Here is a 14,374-nt window from a genome sequence, read left to right as displayed (position 1 = left end):
AACTTCATGTGGCAATGTTAACAGAGTGACTGCTAGTCCTGCTGCTCCAGATTCAGTCGGTCTTCCTGATGCCATCTCGCTTTTACAGACATCCCAAATAAGTGCCATGACTTATGTTTACAGTCTTGAGGCCTGCCACACAGTAGCACCCCACTGTGAATACATGCTACATGGGAAGCACCTGAATGGAGATTAGAAAAGGACCAGGCAACAGGGCAGAGCACACAGACATAGCAGCTGGCAGGGCCCAGGCTGGGAGTAGCTGGGCCCAGGCTGGGGGTGAGGGTTGGCTCAGGAAACAACACCCCAAAACAACATAAATTGAAAGTCTAGGAAAAGGGTGCTCATTAGACCTGAATACACTATCTATTCTTTATTTCAGTTTTGATATAAAACTGACCCTTCAAATCACAAAATTTCAGCTAGGAAGTATTAAAAACAAGACAACAGGCCTCAAATGGAGTACTTTATGCTAAACACCAAACCAAGACAACCTAATTACAGTTTCAGCTCAGTACAGAAATTGTATTACAGTACAGAAATACAACCTTCTTTTCTTTAAAGTATACTTGATTACTGATGCTATTAGTTGTCCCATTTTTTTCTCCCCTTTATTCCCCTCCACTGTGCACCCCACCTCCCACCACCATAGTCCAGAAATAGAATCTTAAACCAGCCAACCAGGAATCCTCTGATTAGCACTATTAGGGAATCTGCCCAATAGACCCCTGCCATCCCTTAAAGGAGAGTAACCTTGCAGTAACCAGCCCACTCTTCCCCTAGTGTAACTTCACTGTCCCTGCTCCCTTCAGCCTACAAAAGCCTCACTTTGTACAGCTCCTTAGAGCTCCTTTTTATCTGCTACATTGGATGCTGCCCAACTGGATTGACTTTTTGTTCAAATAAACTCTAAAAATGTTTAATATGTCTCAGTTTATGTTTTAAAAAAACGCATTAAACATCTAGTCCAAACACAGCATTTTACAGGTGTAAGAATGGAGGTCGGAAAGGTCACGTGATGTCCCTGACGGGAACGGCAAGCTAGAGAGCGAGGGGCTTTAGCATCTGCACCCTCCTGGCCCTTGATCTTTCTGCCCCACTGCCTTTGGGATCTTCTTCTCAAGATCTTTACAAAATGAAGAAAAAAAAAAAAAAAAGGAAAAGTACTGTGGTTGTTCCATGAAGAGTGATATAAGTATTACATTTTCTAGACTAACCTTGTAAGCAAGAAACTGTTTAAAAACACAGCAAAAACTCTAAATTATACTAATTTACATAAAAACAACAATATTAGTGTCCTGGCCAGGTGGTTCAGTTGGTTGGAGCATTGTCCTGTACACCAAAAGGTTGTGGGTTCAATCCCTAGTCAGGGCACACACCTAGGTTTCAGGTTCAATCCTGGGTCTGGGGGCGTATAGGAGGTAACCAATCGATATTTCTCTCTCACATCAATGTGTCTCTCTCTGTTTCTCTCTCTCCCCCTCCTTCCCTCCCTTCCTACCTCCCTTCCTCTCTCTCTAAAATCAGTAAACATATCCTCAGTGAGGATTTAAAAAAATAACAATAACAATATTAGTGAGCTTCCTAGCTTAATCCTAATTTTAGACAAACCAACCAACCAACTATAAATATGTTGATAAAAGGGATTTTGTTGGGATATTGGCCTCCAAGCCAGGACAACAGCAACATTATCTGCTGCAAAGCTCTTAAGCCATTCTTACTGAGTGGCTTCTGGAAAGTTTTTAAAGCAACCAAACTCTTCCAAAAGGCCTGTTGACAGTTGGCATCAATACTTAGTCTCAGAAAATGGCCTCAGAATCAATCAAAACATTAAAGTCAGAGTGAAGAGGCACAAGTAGTCTCAGGAGAACACACGATTTAATGGACAAATTAGGCACTCAGTATCAAAGAGGTTAATATTTTACCAGGAAATTTCTTATCTGAGTATATTTGTGAACATTTTAGGGAAAATTTAGGATGACGTATTTACTTTGTCTAATAAAAAATTCAGAGTGAGCCATGGCTGGTGTGGCTCAGCAGACTGAGTGCCGGCCTGTGAATCAAAAGGTCGTCAGTTCGGTTCCCAGTCAGGGCACATGCTTGGGTTAAGGGCCAGGTCCCCAGTTGAGGGGTGTGGGAGAGGTAACCAATTGATGTATCTCTCCCATCAATGTTTCTCTCCCTCACTTTCTCCCTCCCTTCCTTTCTCCTTAAAGATAAGTAAATAAAATCTCAGAAAAAATTCAGAGTGAAAATACATTAAGCATTATCATGGAAAGAGTGACATATAATTTACATTAAAATGTGTTTCCAATTTATTGTGCACAACTGAGAAAACAGGGTCACATAAAACTATAGTCGCCCATTTAACTTATCTTTAGGAAAATTTTGCTGCTTCAAAATAAGATGTAGTGGAGACCCCGAACATGAATAACTAGGTTTCAGGGATGACTCAAAACAGCAGGACAGTATGCACGAGCCTACATGTGAGCACTTCTCAGACCTAGAAATCTGTATCATCGTAGATACTGACTGGAAATAATACCAAAACACATCCGTAGTGCTGCTTATATGGCTATGCAGTCAGTGTGCTGTAAACATTTTAGAACTAGCCATAAGCACTTGGGTGCTTACTCCAGTATTTACCAAATGATAAAATGATTAACACTATCTTTACACTCATGCATCTCACAGTTTGATCTTTAAAAATTAATACCAGAATAAAATAGCAACAACTACTACCAAGCTGAGAAATATAATCAGAATGAAAGATATTTTGAGAGAATTTGAACAGTATATTTTGTTTTTTCCAAAATAAAAAATAAAATTCACATTCACGGAAAACTTTCTAATCACCTCCACCAAAAAAGAAAAAAATGTATAAAATAACCTGATGCCTAGAAAACCTATAAAACAATAAAAACCTTACTGGATACAAAGGCAATAATTTTCATTCATATTTTATAGGTAAAGTAAGACAGAGAGCAGCTAAGTGCTTTGTCTAGAGTCACAACAAGAGTCAGCTTGGCCTTAGGCCTCAAGAGGCTGGACACTTGTCTGGCTGTCATTTCCTCAATGTAGATCAACAAGAATAAAGACTAACCATTAACAGTCGGGCAGTTCCCACTTATCCTGTGACATGAAATTCTGCTTTCAAGGCACTTAGAAAGACTCTGGCCACATCACACCATTGGCTGACTCAAAGACCAAATGAGAGAGAGCAGGGAAAAAGAGAGCCAAAAGGGGAAAAGAAATGCAGTGACAGAAGGAAAAGTAGAAAGAATTGGAAAATAGTTTGGGAGGAAAGCAAATGAAGAGGTCCAAAGAGCAAGGGAGAAGAGAGAATGCCGGCAAAAACTGTTGTTGGAAGCGGGCTGCTGATGCCGCCGGCAGCGGAGAGCCTTTAGCAACACACACTGTGGGCAGTGCCTCTGAGTCACCGAGTGAGTTCACTTGGAAGCTTTCCATAAAGGCTCATACCAGTTCTTGTTCCATTTATGTGCAAACTCCACGAGCAGGATGAGCTGGATGCCTATAAAGAGGAAGGCTCCGACGGCTCCCACATAGCGCCAGGCTGCAAAAGACCACACAAAAGGAGATGACATGACTGTTCCAAGTGTTAGTTCCAAACAGGAATGACTACAGTCCATTTTTACTGCATGCTCTCTGTACCTGCAACACATTTAATTCCCACACAGCTGTACTACTATTAGACCCACTTTATAGATGACAAACACTGAGTCTACCTAAGTTGACACAGTGCCTTACTCAGTAACGGGTGTAGCTGGGGTGTAAACACAGACAGTCTGGCTCTGGAGCATCCAAGCTTAACCTCCATGCTACCAATGCCAGCTATGCTAACAGACGTACTAATTCATAAAGTCAACACGGCCCACAAATTAAAAGTAAAAACACCCATTGCCAGAAAAATCAAGGGCTGTAATTTTATTGGACAGGGAGCCACCAGTGTCTAGTAAGGAAACGAGGTTTAGACTTGGGGGCCAAGGACTCAGGTTCTCCCTGGGGCTCAGTCACAAAGAAGCTCTAACATTGGATGAGCCGTGTCACATCCCTGGGCTCAGCTTGTCTATAAAAATGACTGAGCTAGACTAGAGGATGTCTACGTCCCTTCCTGTTCTAAAGATACTATGCTAATGAATAAAGGTATGCCTGTGGGGAACAGAAAACCAGCTAATAGCATTTTAGGTAAAAGCAAGACATGGATATAACCTCCTTAAGGAGTACATAAAATTAGTGCAATCTTGAAAAACTAGCTGGACCTTTATACGGGACTATTAGGGGTCTACATCTGTTCCATATGGACTGACATAATGTGAATACTTTTACTATCTTACTTAGCATAGTGAATTCATTTGGGTTAAACAGGGTTTTGAATCACTGAAATTTTGATATTCCCCCACACACCCCCTTAGCTCATATGAAGAAGGACTTCCAGTTTCAGCTATGATGAAAGGCTTCATATTAAATTAATTCTGGTAGGTTCTATCAACAAGGAACACAATTCAGTGTTACACAGTTTCACATAAGGTAAGTTTAGACATACAATGGAGGATGCCTCTCTTGTCCCATTCGGCTGCAGACTTAAAGCTGCTGAGCAGCCCAGTGCTCGGTGCAGTGCTCAGTGAGAACAAGGTCTCCAGGGCCTCTTCAAACGGGGCTGGTAGTGTCAAGCTGACATGCTAAACTGATTTTCAAGCAAATTTTAAGTGCTTCATTTTCCCTTCAGGCCAATAACCTTAAAATTATTTTACTTCTTCAGCTTGTTGAGGAAGTAAAGGCCCTCCCACAGCCTGCCAGGAAGGGAGGGAGTGAGGGGAACAGAGGGGGGTGGGGAGTAGAGACAGTGGATAAAGTATGGGCAGGCCAGGAATTTTTTTTAAGCCACAAGAAAGTCAGTAATTCAAACTATCAAAGGCACTGTGGACTATGCTTTTGAATCATTTTACAAAATGGGTAAAAACAAAATACATGAGAACCCATATGTATGTACCATTCAGGAAGGTCTCCTGGTCTGGAATGAAGAAAGCTCCTGAACACATGGCCCCCAACAGCAAAAGCTTGAAGAACCAAAAGCTAGAAAGAAAAAAAAAAAGGAAATGTATTTAAATGATATTCAAGGAAGGACAAAAGACCTCTTAGAAGGGAAGCATGTCACTCCATGATTCCGCCATTGGTACTGTTCTCTCCAAATCGAGGGGAAGTAATTAAGTGACTAGAGACTGCCTTTTCCCATAATTAGACAGACTCAGCGTAGCCTCTGATTGTGCAAAACACCATTTTGTTGCAGGACTGGAAATGACCTGGGGAAAGGTCTTGGTACAAGAAATTAATTCTTGTCTTCACTGCGTTTCTCATTATGGTACCACGGTTACAAGGAGGATTCTTCTAGTTCTTTAGCCACTGTGTGGTGACAAGTATTAAGTACCACCTTCCTTCCCTAAAATCAGTGTCAGCAATTTCACCTGGAGGGGAGCAGTTACAGAGTCTGATGATTGGAAGTGGCCCTGGGTGGCTGTTCTGAGCACAAGGCAAGGGGAAACGAAGCCCGAGGACTCACCCGTTGTGAATGTAGGCTCGGCAGCTTCTGCTGTTGCTGACATTGAGGGTCAGGAGGCAGAAGATAAAGAAGAAACAGGCCATTCCAAAACAGACTCTATACACCGCAGAATACCCCACCAGCTTCTCACACGTGTCACCAGCTTTAATGCCTTTACAAATGTCCTCGTAAAAAGGAATCTGAGGAAAAAGCGAAAAAAAAAGTCATGTCACACCTGGGTAAAGAGGGGCTGTCGGGCAGTGCCCCTTCAGCCTGCAAGTCCCAGCCCAGCATGGACGTGCGCCATGCACATAGAGAACAAACACTGAGAAGAGAGCCCTTTTCCGAAGGCTGTTTCTTAATTGCCTCTGAATCTTTTGTAAAGTTATGGTGCTCAGAATGTGCCACTCAGCCTATACTGACCCCAAATGAATTCTGAAGTCCACCATCAGAATTTTTAAAAAAGATTTTATTTATTTATTTTTAGAGAGGAAAGGGAGGGAGAAAGAGAGAGAGAGAGAAACATCAATGTGCAGTTGCTGGGGGTCATGGCCTGCAACCCAGGCATGTACCCTGACTGGGAATCGAACCTGCGACACTTTGGTTCGCAGTCCGCGCTCAATCCACTCAGCTACGCTAGCCAGGGCTAGAATTTTTTTAAATTACACTTGCTGTCATGGATATATTTTTCTTGAAATGCACAAATGTATAGAATAAAAAGTGAGAGACTTACTTCACCTCCACCCCAAAATGTCCACTGACCTCTATTCAGGAGAGTTAACAGTTTGGTGAATATTTTTATTAGCTTATATGTATCAATATGTATGTGTATAAGTATGTATACACAGCCCCATACTTACATACAACACACATGTACATGCACTTGTATAGTACCATATACATTATACACACACACAGCTTTATTAAGTAAAAGAGTATATATATTGTTCTGTAATACTTTTCTCCAATTAACAATAAGTTGTGGATATCTTTCCCTATTAATACATAAAATCTCACCCCACCCTTTTTAACCACTATGTATTTTAGAGTGGACTAGATTAGAATTGATAAGCACTTCCACACTGATGTTCTTAGGGAGGTGTTTTGTTTTGTGCATTTGGTTTTGCTATTACAAACACTGATGCAATAACACTGTTGTGCGAGCCTCATTGTACCACTGCCATTATTTATGTGGAGCAGACTCCAGACCCAGAAATAGAATCACTGAGTCAGGTAGTATCTACATTTTAAAATTTCAAGACATAAAGTCAAATCGCACCATCAAAGGCTGTCCCAGTTTATCTCACCAGAATTTCTGAGACTGCTCATGGTCCCAACCTGAACACCCAACTGAAAGATAAACAGCACTATCTTGTTTCAATGTCCGTTTCCGTCATTACTAGTAAGGTTCACTTCTTTTCTTAAATTTATGGCTATCTATATTTTTCTTTGTGAATTGGCTATTAACTAATTTTTTCCTTGATCACTGGAGCTCTTTATTCATGTATCTTAATCTTCTGATAAATACTGACAATGGGTATTCTAGTCCAGTTAGAAGGTTTCAATGTAACACCTATATTATCAGCATAATTAAAATTTTACACAATGAGAATAGGCAGTACATTTCTATGAACACAGAAGATAAGGATTTAGTGATTTAAAAACTTGTTTATCCACATTGAAGCCGGACATTCTTCAGAACAGGAAAAAAGTGGAAAATCACATTATAGCTATAATTCACAAGACAAAGAAAAGATAACACAGAGGGTGGAAAATGACACAATTGAGATAAAAATGAAGCATGATAATTTAGTTTCTTCTCCAGAACAGACATTAAAGTAACAATAATAACTGAGACTATTAAGATTTCCCTAAACAAAAGGAAGACTAAATTAATTGGACTCATCTTCCTAAATGTGGATTCCTTCTCCTCAGAAAAGGTCTGCAGTCATTACTACACCTGAATCTCAAACATGGTTTTCCTAAACAAAACGTGTTTTTCAAATTTACTGCCTTGGGCAAAAATGCACTGTTACCAAGGCCCTATTCACATAACAGTTTCACGAAGAAATGTCAGATGTTTTGTAGTCAGCACATTCTGCAACGGCAGCTTTGTTTTTCTTAGATCAGGGAAAGATGTGAACGCATAAAGACACTACTGTACTTCTGACCAGGCTACCAAACCAATTAACACACATGTAGGGTTGCCAGATAAAATACAAAATGTCTAGTTAAATTTAAATTCCAGACAAACAATGACTAATTTTTTAGAATAAGTATGTTCCATACAGTATTTGGAGCATACTCAGACGAAGTATTGCATGGGACATACCTATACCAAAAACACATTCCTTCACAAGAGATGAAGCTCAGAAGAGGAGGGGTCAGGTGTCTGTCATGCTAAGAACTCAGGCCCTGTCTTGTGGGCAAAGAGAAACAACTATTTGAGTTGGAATGCCTTTGTTTGTTTTCTCTTTTTTCTCTTTTTTTCTTCTTTATTTTTATTTTCCTCATGTTTTGGTTTTTTAAACTGGAAAGTCTTTGGCTGCAAAGTGGAGGGCACTGCAAAGGGGACAGGTCTGAGGCGGGGGTAAGTTGGAAGGCAGCTGGTTCACTGCCCGGGTAATGCGTGAAGGTAAACCAGTCAATAATAAAAGTAAAAATAAAACTGGGGATAATAAAAATTCTGTAGGTAGAAGTCATAGTTGGTTGGACCTTACAGACAACAAGAATGAAGTCAAGGATTAGGGGAGGGTTCTCGTCTGCTTTAATTTTTTGCTGTTTGTGGGGGCAGGGGTGGGGGAAGGGTGGGCAGAGGGCAAAGAGTGGAACTGGAAGAAGTGATCAGCAGTTTGTGTTTAGCAAACAGAGTTCAGCGCATCCTGGATCTTCCCAGTGAGGATGCCTGGTCCGGAAACTGCTTCAGAGCAGCAATTAGGACTAAACAGACGGATAGCAGGAAGTGACCCCAGGCAGGTACTGAGAGAAAGATGCCAGCCAGTGCTTCCTGAAGGAGTCTAAATTTTTCACAGGGTTAAAAATCTCCAGATATTGAAGTATGTTGGAACCCACACAAAGTGCAAGTTTCAGAGCCTCTAACGAGAGAAAAAAAAAAGCTACAGCAATGAGTGGTACCAGTAACAAAAAAGTAATATTGCTTTCAATCTGTGACAGCTACATTCACTCCACTTCACCTAACAGGCTGTTTTATTTATAGGAGATTAATTTCTCTATAATATTCATTCATATCTTTTCTTCCCTCCTTTCTCTCTTCTACGCACCAGCAAAGCTCATTTCTCACACATACACCCCACCCCCAGCCCAGCTTTCACCTTCAGGCTCTTCTCGGCCTCCTGTCCCAAACCCACTCTCCTCCTTCTTCTAAAACCCATTGGAAGAAGAATGCTAATAATGCCAGTTAGGCCTCAGCTCCTATGCAATCATCCCCCACAAAGGTCTTCCCCTGTTGACTCCCAGAGGCCCTTAGACTCCTCAAAGAGTGAGTATGTGGCCTGGCACCTTTCACCCAAAATAAAAGTAGGCAAACAACCCCCTGCTCCCAATACTAAGACCTGCTTTATGCTCTGCGGGTGACTTAGTCATTTATCAATGGCTTTCAGTAAGTAGTGAGTATTTTTAGGCAACGAACCTCGAGTTGAACAAGCTGGCAGGATTTAGCAAAGGGAATTTGCTCTGATTAAATATTTGTTGTTCCAAACTCCATCCCAGTTTTGGAAAAAGAAAACATACATCACACACAGATTCCACACTGTGGGGTGAAGGGAACTGGCCTGCTAAGGGTGTTGCCTCTAAAACCTGGCTCTGGGCATCCAAGGACACTGCGCCTGTGTTGGTTCTGTACAGACCCAGGGCCAGGGGCTTCCTCCCAACCCTCCAGGCCATCGAACTGAAAGTCACGAATTATCAGTAAGAATAAACAGCTCACTCCCAACTCTAACTCCACCACTAAAGTGGGCAAATTACGCACCCTCCCTGAGCCTCAATGTCCCTTCTCATACAACAAAATAATACTGCCACCCTGTACACCTGAAACTAATATAAAATAATATCGAGCATTAACTGTATTTGAAAAGTTAAAAAAAAATTTTTACTACAGCCTCTCACCTCATGTTCTTCTGAGAATTAAATAAGTTAGTGCTTGTAAAGTACTTGGCATCGCTCCTAATCCATAATATCCATTAAATAAACTTCCTTAATTCTGGGGTATTACCTTCTTTATGAAAAGAACTTTTGGGGAAGGGAGTGGGCCTATGACATGAACCACTCACTGGCTGATGCATTCTGATTTAAACATGGTGGAAAATGGGCATCTCAGGACGCAGAGATGCTCTGCTCACCTTCCCAAAGGAATCACTGTGAAAGATACAGTATACACTTACCTGTCTTTCAAAGACCTAGTCACCACCCAGAAGAATATATCTGAACTCCCAAATCATGGAAGAGATGTTCAAAACATCAACACAAGTATTAAATTCAAAAAGATGGGGCCTAGGAGAAAATCTACATAATTCTGTCTACATAGGAGAAATGTTAGTTATGCCCCCAAACAACTTCCATCTGAGGCAAACAAATACACAAAAACAATAAATATACAGAGCTATAGAAAGACCTACAGATCTAGTTGGCCAGGAGCCCAGATGCTGTGAACTTAGAAATAAAGTATAGGCTTTGGGAGTAATTCTTATGGAAATGGAGAGGAGGAAGATGAGAGTCTTGTTTCTATAATATCAAAGGATTATTTGGGAGAGATGAAAACATGGCATATTAACAAAGCTAATGATTTTACATTCCTTACATCAAATTTCTAGGGCAGGAAATGAAAGTAAGATGCAAAGAAGGCTTTGGGCAGCTCAGCACGAGTGATGTCATGAAAACCAGAAGAACTAGATCTGCACGTACTGTTTAATAACCCTTACTTGAAAATGACTTTCAGTACTGAGAGTCTTTCTCAGTCTGCCTCTCCCCTTCCTGGTATTCTAACTTGTCCTCAAACCTTCTAAACAATTCATTTTTCTCTGCGGGTCATGACAGCGATGCCTGCCTGTTACCCACCAATGGACAGAAGCTGAGGAATGCGACTGCTAAAATCAGCTTCCATACTCCGCGGACAGCCTCTAGGCTGCCAAGGCTCACTTCTCAGTAAGTTACTATCTTTGAGGCCCTTTGTGGGAAACAACCAATAATTGCTTCTCTTTTGTTTGGGTTTCTAAACATTTTTAAGAGAAAAGTCTACACTGCGTCATTATTAAAACCCACAAGAGGAACAAAAATTCCTCAGGCTGGTTTTGTTTGACCCTGCCACCTCTGAAATCAGGAACGTAATGCCCGTCCCCACACCCCCCACCCCAAACAGTCCTCACAATCTCGGATGCACACTCACAGCTCCTCCACCACATGCATTTCATCAGGATCCAACAGCCACAAATATGATTAGACAATTAGAAAACAATTCTAATCAAACTTTAAACAACAGGCTTTCATTCTAAAGACGACTCACAGAGGACTGACTCATTATGATGGTATGAAGGGCTCTTCCACAGAAGGGGGCAGGGATCAGCTAATGTCAATCTGTTTAAAGAATCAGGTAACATCGAGGGCAGAATGTGCAAATATAAGAAGCACACCAGTTAACCAGTTAACAATCTTGAAGTGAAAACTTGTGGAACTTTTCAGTGAGGCAAAAGCAGTGGGGGTTAGGGGCCATGGAATGGATACATCCTGCCTGCTGATTTGATGTGGCCTATGGAGGTATGGACTTTGTTTTAGCCAGAAATTAGTTTTTCCACCCCTCCCCACCCCCAGACCATAGGGTCTGATGGAAGACTTTGTCCTGCCCGGAAAGGAAGAAGGCCGACGGAAGGATACCCTTAAACGCAGGGACGTTGAGGTTTCTATAACAAGAGGACTAGAAGTCTACACAGGCAAAGCTGTCGATTTGGACCACTTAGTCAGGCAGAAGACAGTGAGCCCCAAATCAGCTTTCTTCCTGAATGTCTCAACCTGGCATGCAGTGGTGACGTGTCATATGCAAATTCAACTATGTGCACAGCTGTCTTCTATAAATAATTTTTTAAAACCCAGTGAGATTAGTTTGCATGTGTACTCTTCTTCATTCCACACTACACATTACATGATACACGTAAACATACACTGTCGCACAGACTTTGCTCTCTCATTCACTTACACCTACTATGTACAGGAACTGTTCCCAGTGAATAAAACAGGTCAGGAAAATCCATGCTAATAAGGAGCTAGTTTTTGGTGAAATGCCATATCCACAAAACTATGTGCTCTACTTCATGGATATTTCAAGCATTTTCACGGTTAATTTTGTTATTTATGATTTTTACCTGAGGTGGGACATGAGAGTCTAACATCCCCCAAAGTCTGGACTCCACCACACCTACAATCTCATGTTCTGAGGGCCCCTACTTACTTGTTCCCCAATTCTAGTGCTGAGGACCAGGACACGTCAGACGTTTAGGTTTCCGGCCCAGCGTCCTTCCCATTTTACCATTTATTGAACCTGAATGTGGGCACCACCAGCAGCAAGTAAACTAGGGTACACACGCATTTATTTTCTCCATTCCTACTTCTTCCCAATCACCAACATGCTTGGTTTGGCTACATAAATAGAATACTAATTATCTTTACCTGAGAATGATCTCAAAGGGCTACACAGAACAAGGCATATATACTGTTAAGCATATGCTCAATTTATTTTTCCCTAGTCAACCCAGTATGTGGTTCACACGGCCCAGGGATCTGCAGTGCAAGCAAGTACGCTGGTGTCCTTGGCACAAAGTTCAGGCCACTGAAGTGTCCCCTTTAGAGAGGAGAATTTAACAGCATATGACATGCACAGAGCCACGAAGTTCTAACACAGGAGTCAGCAAGTGTCAGCCTGCGGGTCACATCCAGCTAGCTTCTGCTTATGTAAATAAAGTTTTATTGGAACACAGCCATGCTCATTTGTTGGCATATTGTTTGAGCTGTTTATGTGCTATAATGGCAGAGTTTAGCAGTTGCTAGAGACCACATGGCCCTCAAAGCCGAAAATGTTTTCCTAGCTGGCGCTTCACAGGACCAGTTCGCCCACCCCTGGACCACCAGGAAGAATAGCTGAGAAGTTGTGCAGAACTGCTGAAGTATAAATTAACATCTCAAAGGCAAATGACAACTGGTGATAACTTACTCTGCAGATCAAAGGCCAAAGGACCAGCACAGAGCACAGTGCTCATTTGGATGACATCTGAGGGTGCCAGCACTTTGTCCTGCCTTCTCGCCTCTCTCACACGCTTTCCCTTCTCCACAGGGCTCACTGTTCTCCCCAAATGGAACTTGTACTTTCAGCGAATCCAACTGTACATCTCCCCTGTCATTGCGAGTGCAGCAAATTAGGTATTTTAATTTACCTGCCTGCATGGTAAGTTTTTTTGGAGGAGCAGTGGAGAGAGTGGGGGGTGGGCATGCCTGTGAGTGCAGTGCATTTTCCTGTGGGTCAGAGCCCTCAATGGCTCGAACAGAAAAAATTCCTCACATCTGTTATTATGCAAACAGCCCGTGGAACCAAAAATAAAACCCATAGTGATGAAAGCCAGCATGTCAAAAGATAATTTTAGACTTATTTTAAGACGATAGAAACAGCTTCATTGAGATTTAAAAACCACACCCCCAAAATAACCAACACCCTTGTGATTAAGTTCAGCCCTGCTTTAAAGGGATTGTAACACACTCCAGTTCCCTTTCACAGACCTCCTACCTCACCGCAGCCCCCAGTCTCCAGATGAGGAAGGGAAGAGAGCATTCTTGAGGTCTAATGCAGCCCAATGGTCAACCCAATGGTCGCGGACACTACCATCTCTTATAGTCACTAACGAAGTTCTCATATTTCTAGTTTTCAAACACACCTGCATACACACCCGGTCTCATGTTGGGGGCTCTTTTCTGTACATACAGGGTGAGGCAAAAGTAGTTTTACAGTTGTAAGTAAAACAGTTTATTCTTGTACTGTTATTTACTAATTGCTGGATTATTTTCCACACAAACTGTAATCTACTTCTGCTCCGCCCTATACTTACCATACTGTTCCCATTTGCCCCTACCTGAGGTCCAGTCCTCTAAGAACAAAGACTGTATGCTACTCATACCACATCTCTGTGGTCCACCCAGAAGTGGGATCCATTCACCTAGCACCGACACAGCCAAATAGGCTGACACCAGGTTGTAGTAAAAGGAAAGACAGCATATATTTCAAAGGTACTGGTGAAAGGGGAATGGGCAGCTGATGCTCAAAGACCCAAATCCCCCGATAATATGCAAACGGGGTCTTTTACAGGTAAAAGTCACCAGTAAGGAATTTGGGGTCATGGCTGTGCTGATTGGTCCGTTATGATGTAAGTTTCCAAGGTTTTCCTAATCTGATTTATTTCTCCCCTGGTGTCATCTTGTCATCCTGTTTGGGGTCTTCATCACTGGGGTCAAGAGGTCTACCCATTTCCAAACAAACCAGAGTTCTGCAACCCATCTTGAGATTGTGAGTCAGTTACGTTACCTTCAGAGCAGAAAAACAAATCTATCCCTCTTGGATTTAAAAGGCCACATCCTTTCCTTATGTCAAGCAATATGTCGCTTGAAACCTGCTTCACAGGCACATCTCTAGGTTCCTGGAGACGGCCGTATTCTTTCGTAATCTTTGAACAGAAATCGTGACAGCCAGCTGTGCGCGCAAAGGTGTTTTTCCTCTCATGGGTTAAGTTCTTCTAGCTGGGCTAATAATCAAATCAACAGACGCAG

At 41.9% G+C, this 14,374-nt stretch overlaps 1 protein-coding gene across 1 annotated transcript in view; it reads right to left on the bottom strand.

The window, feature by feature from the left end:
* SERINC5 (serine incorporator 5) overlaps positions 1-14,374 on the bottom strand; it is an 88,260-nt gene that overhangs the window by 24,159 nt on the left and 49,727 nt on the right. Inside the window, exons 3-5 of the mRNA XM_045847898.1 lie at positions 5,579-5,757; positions 5,012-5,094; positions 3,481-3,574 (exon numbers count right to left, since the gene is read on the bottom strand). Of these exons, the coding sequence (XP_045703854.1) occupies positions 3,481-3,574; positions 5,012-5,094; positions 5,579-5,757 (356 nt within the window). The remainder of the gene's footprint in view (positions 1-3,480; positions 3,575-5,011; positions 5,095-5,578; positions 5,758-14,374) is intronic.

Source organism: Phyllostomus hastatus, unplaced genomic scaffold (assembly GCF_019186645.2).
Source record: "Phyllostomus hastatus isolate PE091 unplaced genomic scaffold, TTU_PhHast_1.1 phas_contig_58, whole genome shotgun sequence".
Taxonomy (NCBI): Eukaryota; Metazoa; Chordata; class Mammalia; order Chiroptera; family Phyllostomidae; genus Phyllostomus; species Phyllostomus hastatus.
This window is presented reverse-complemented; position numbering and strand designations above follow the sequence as displayed.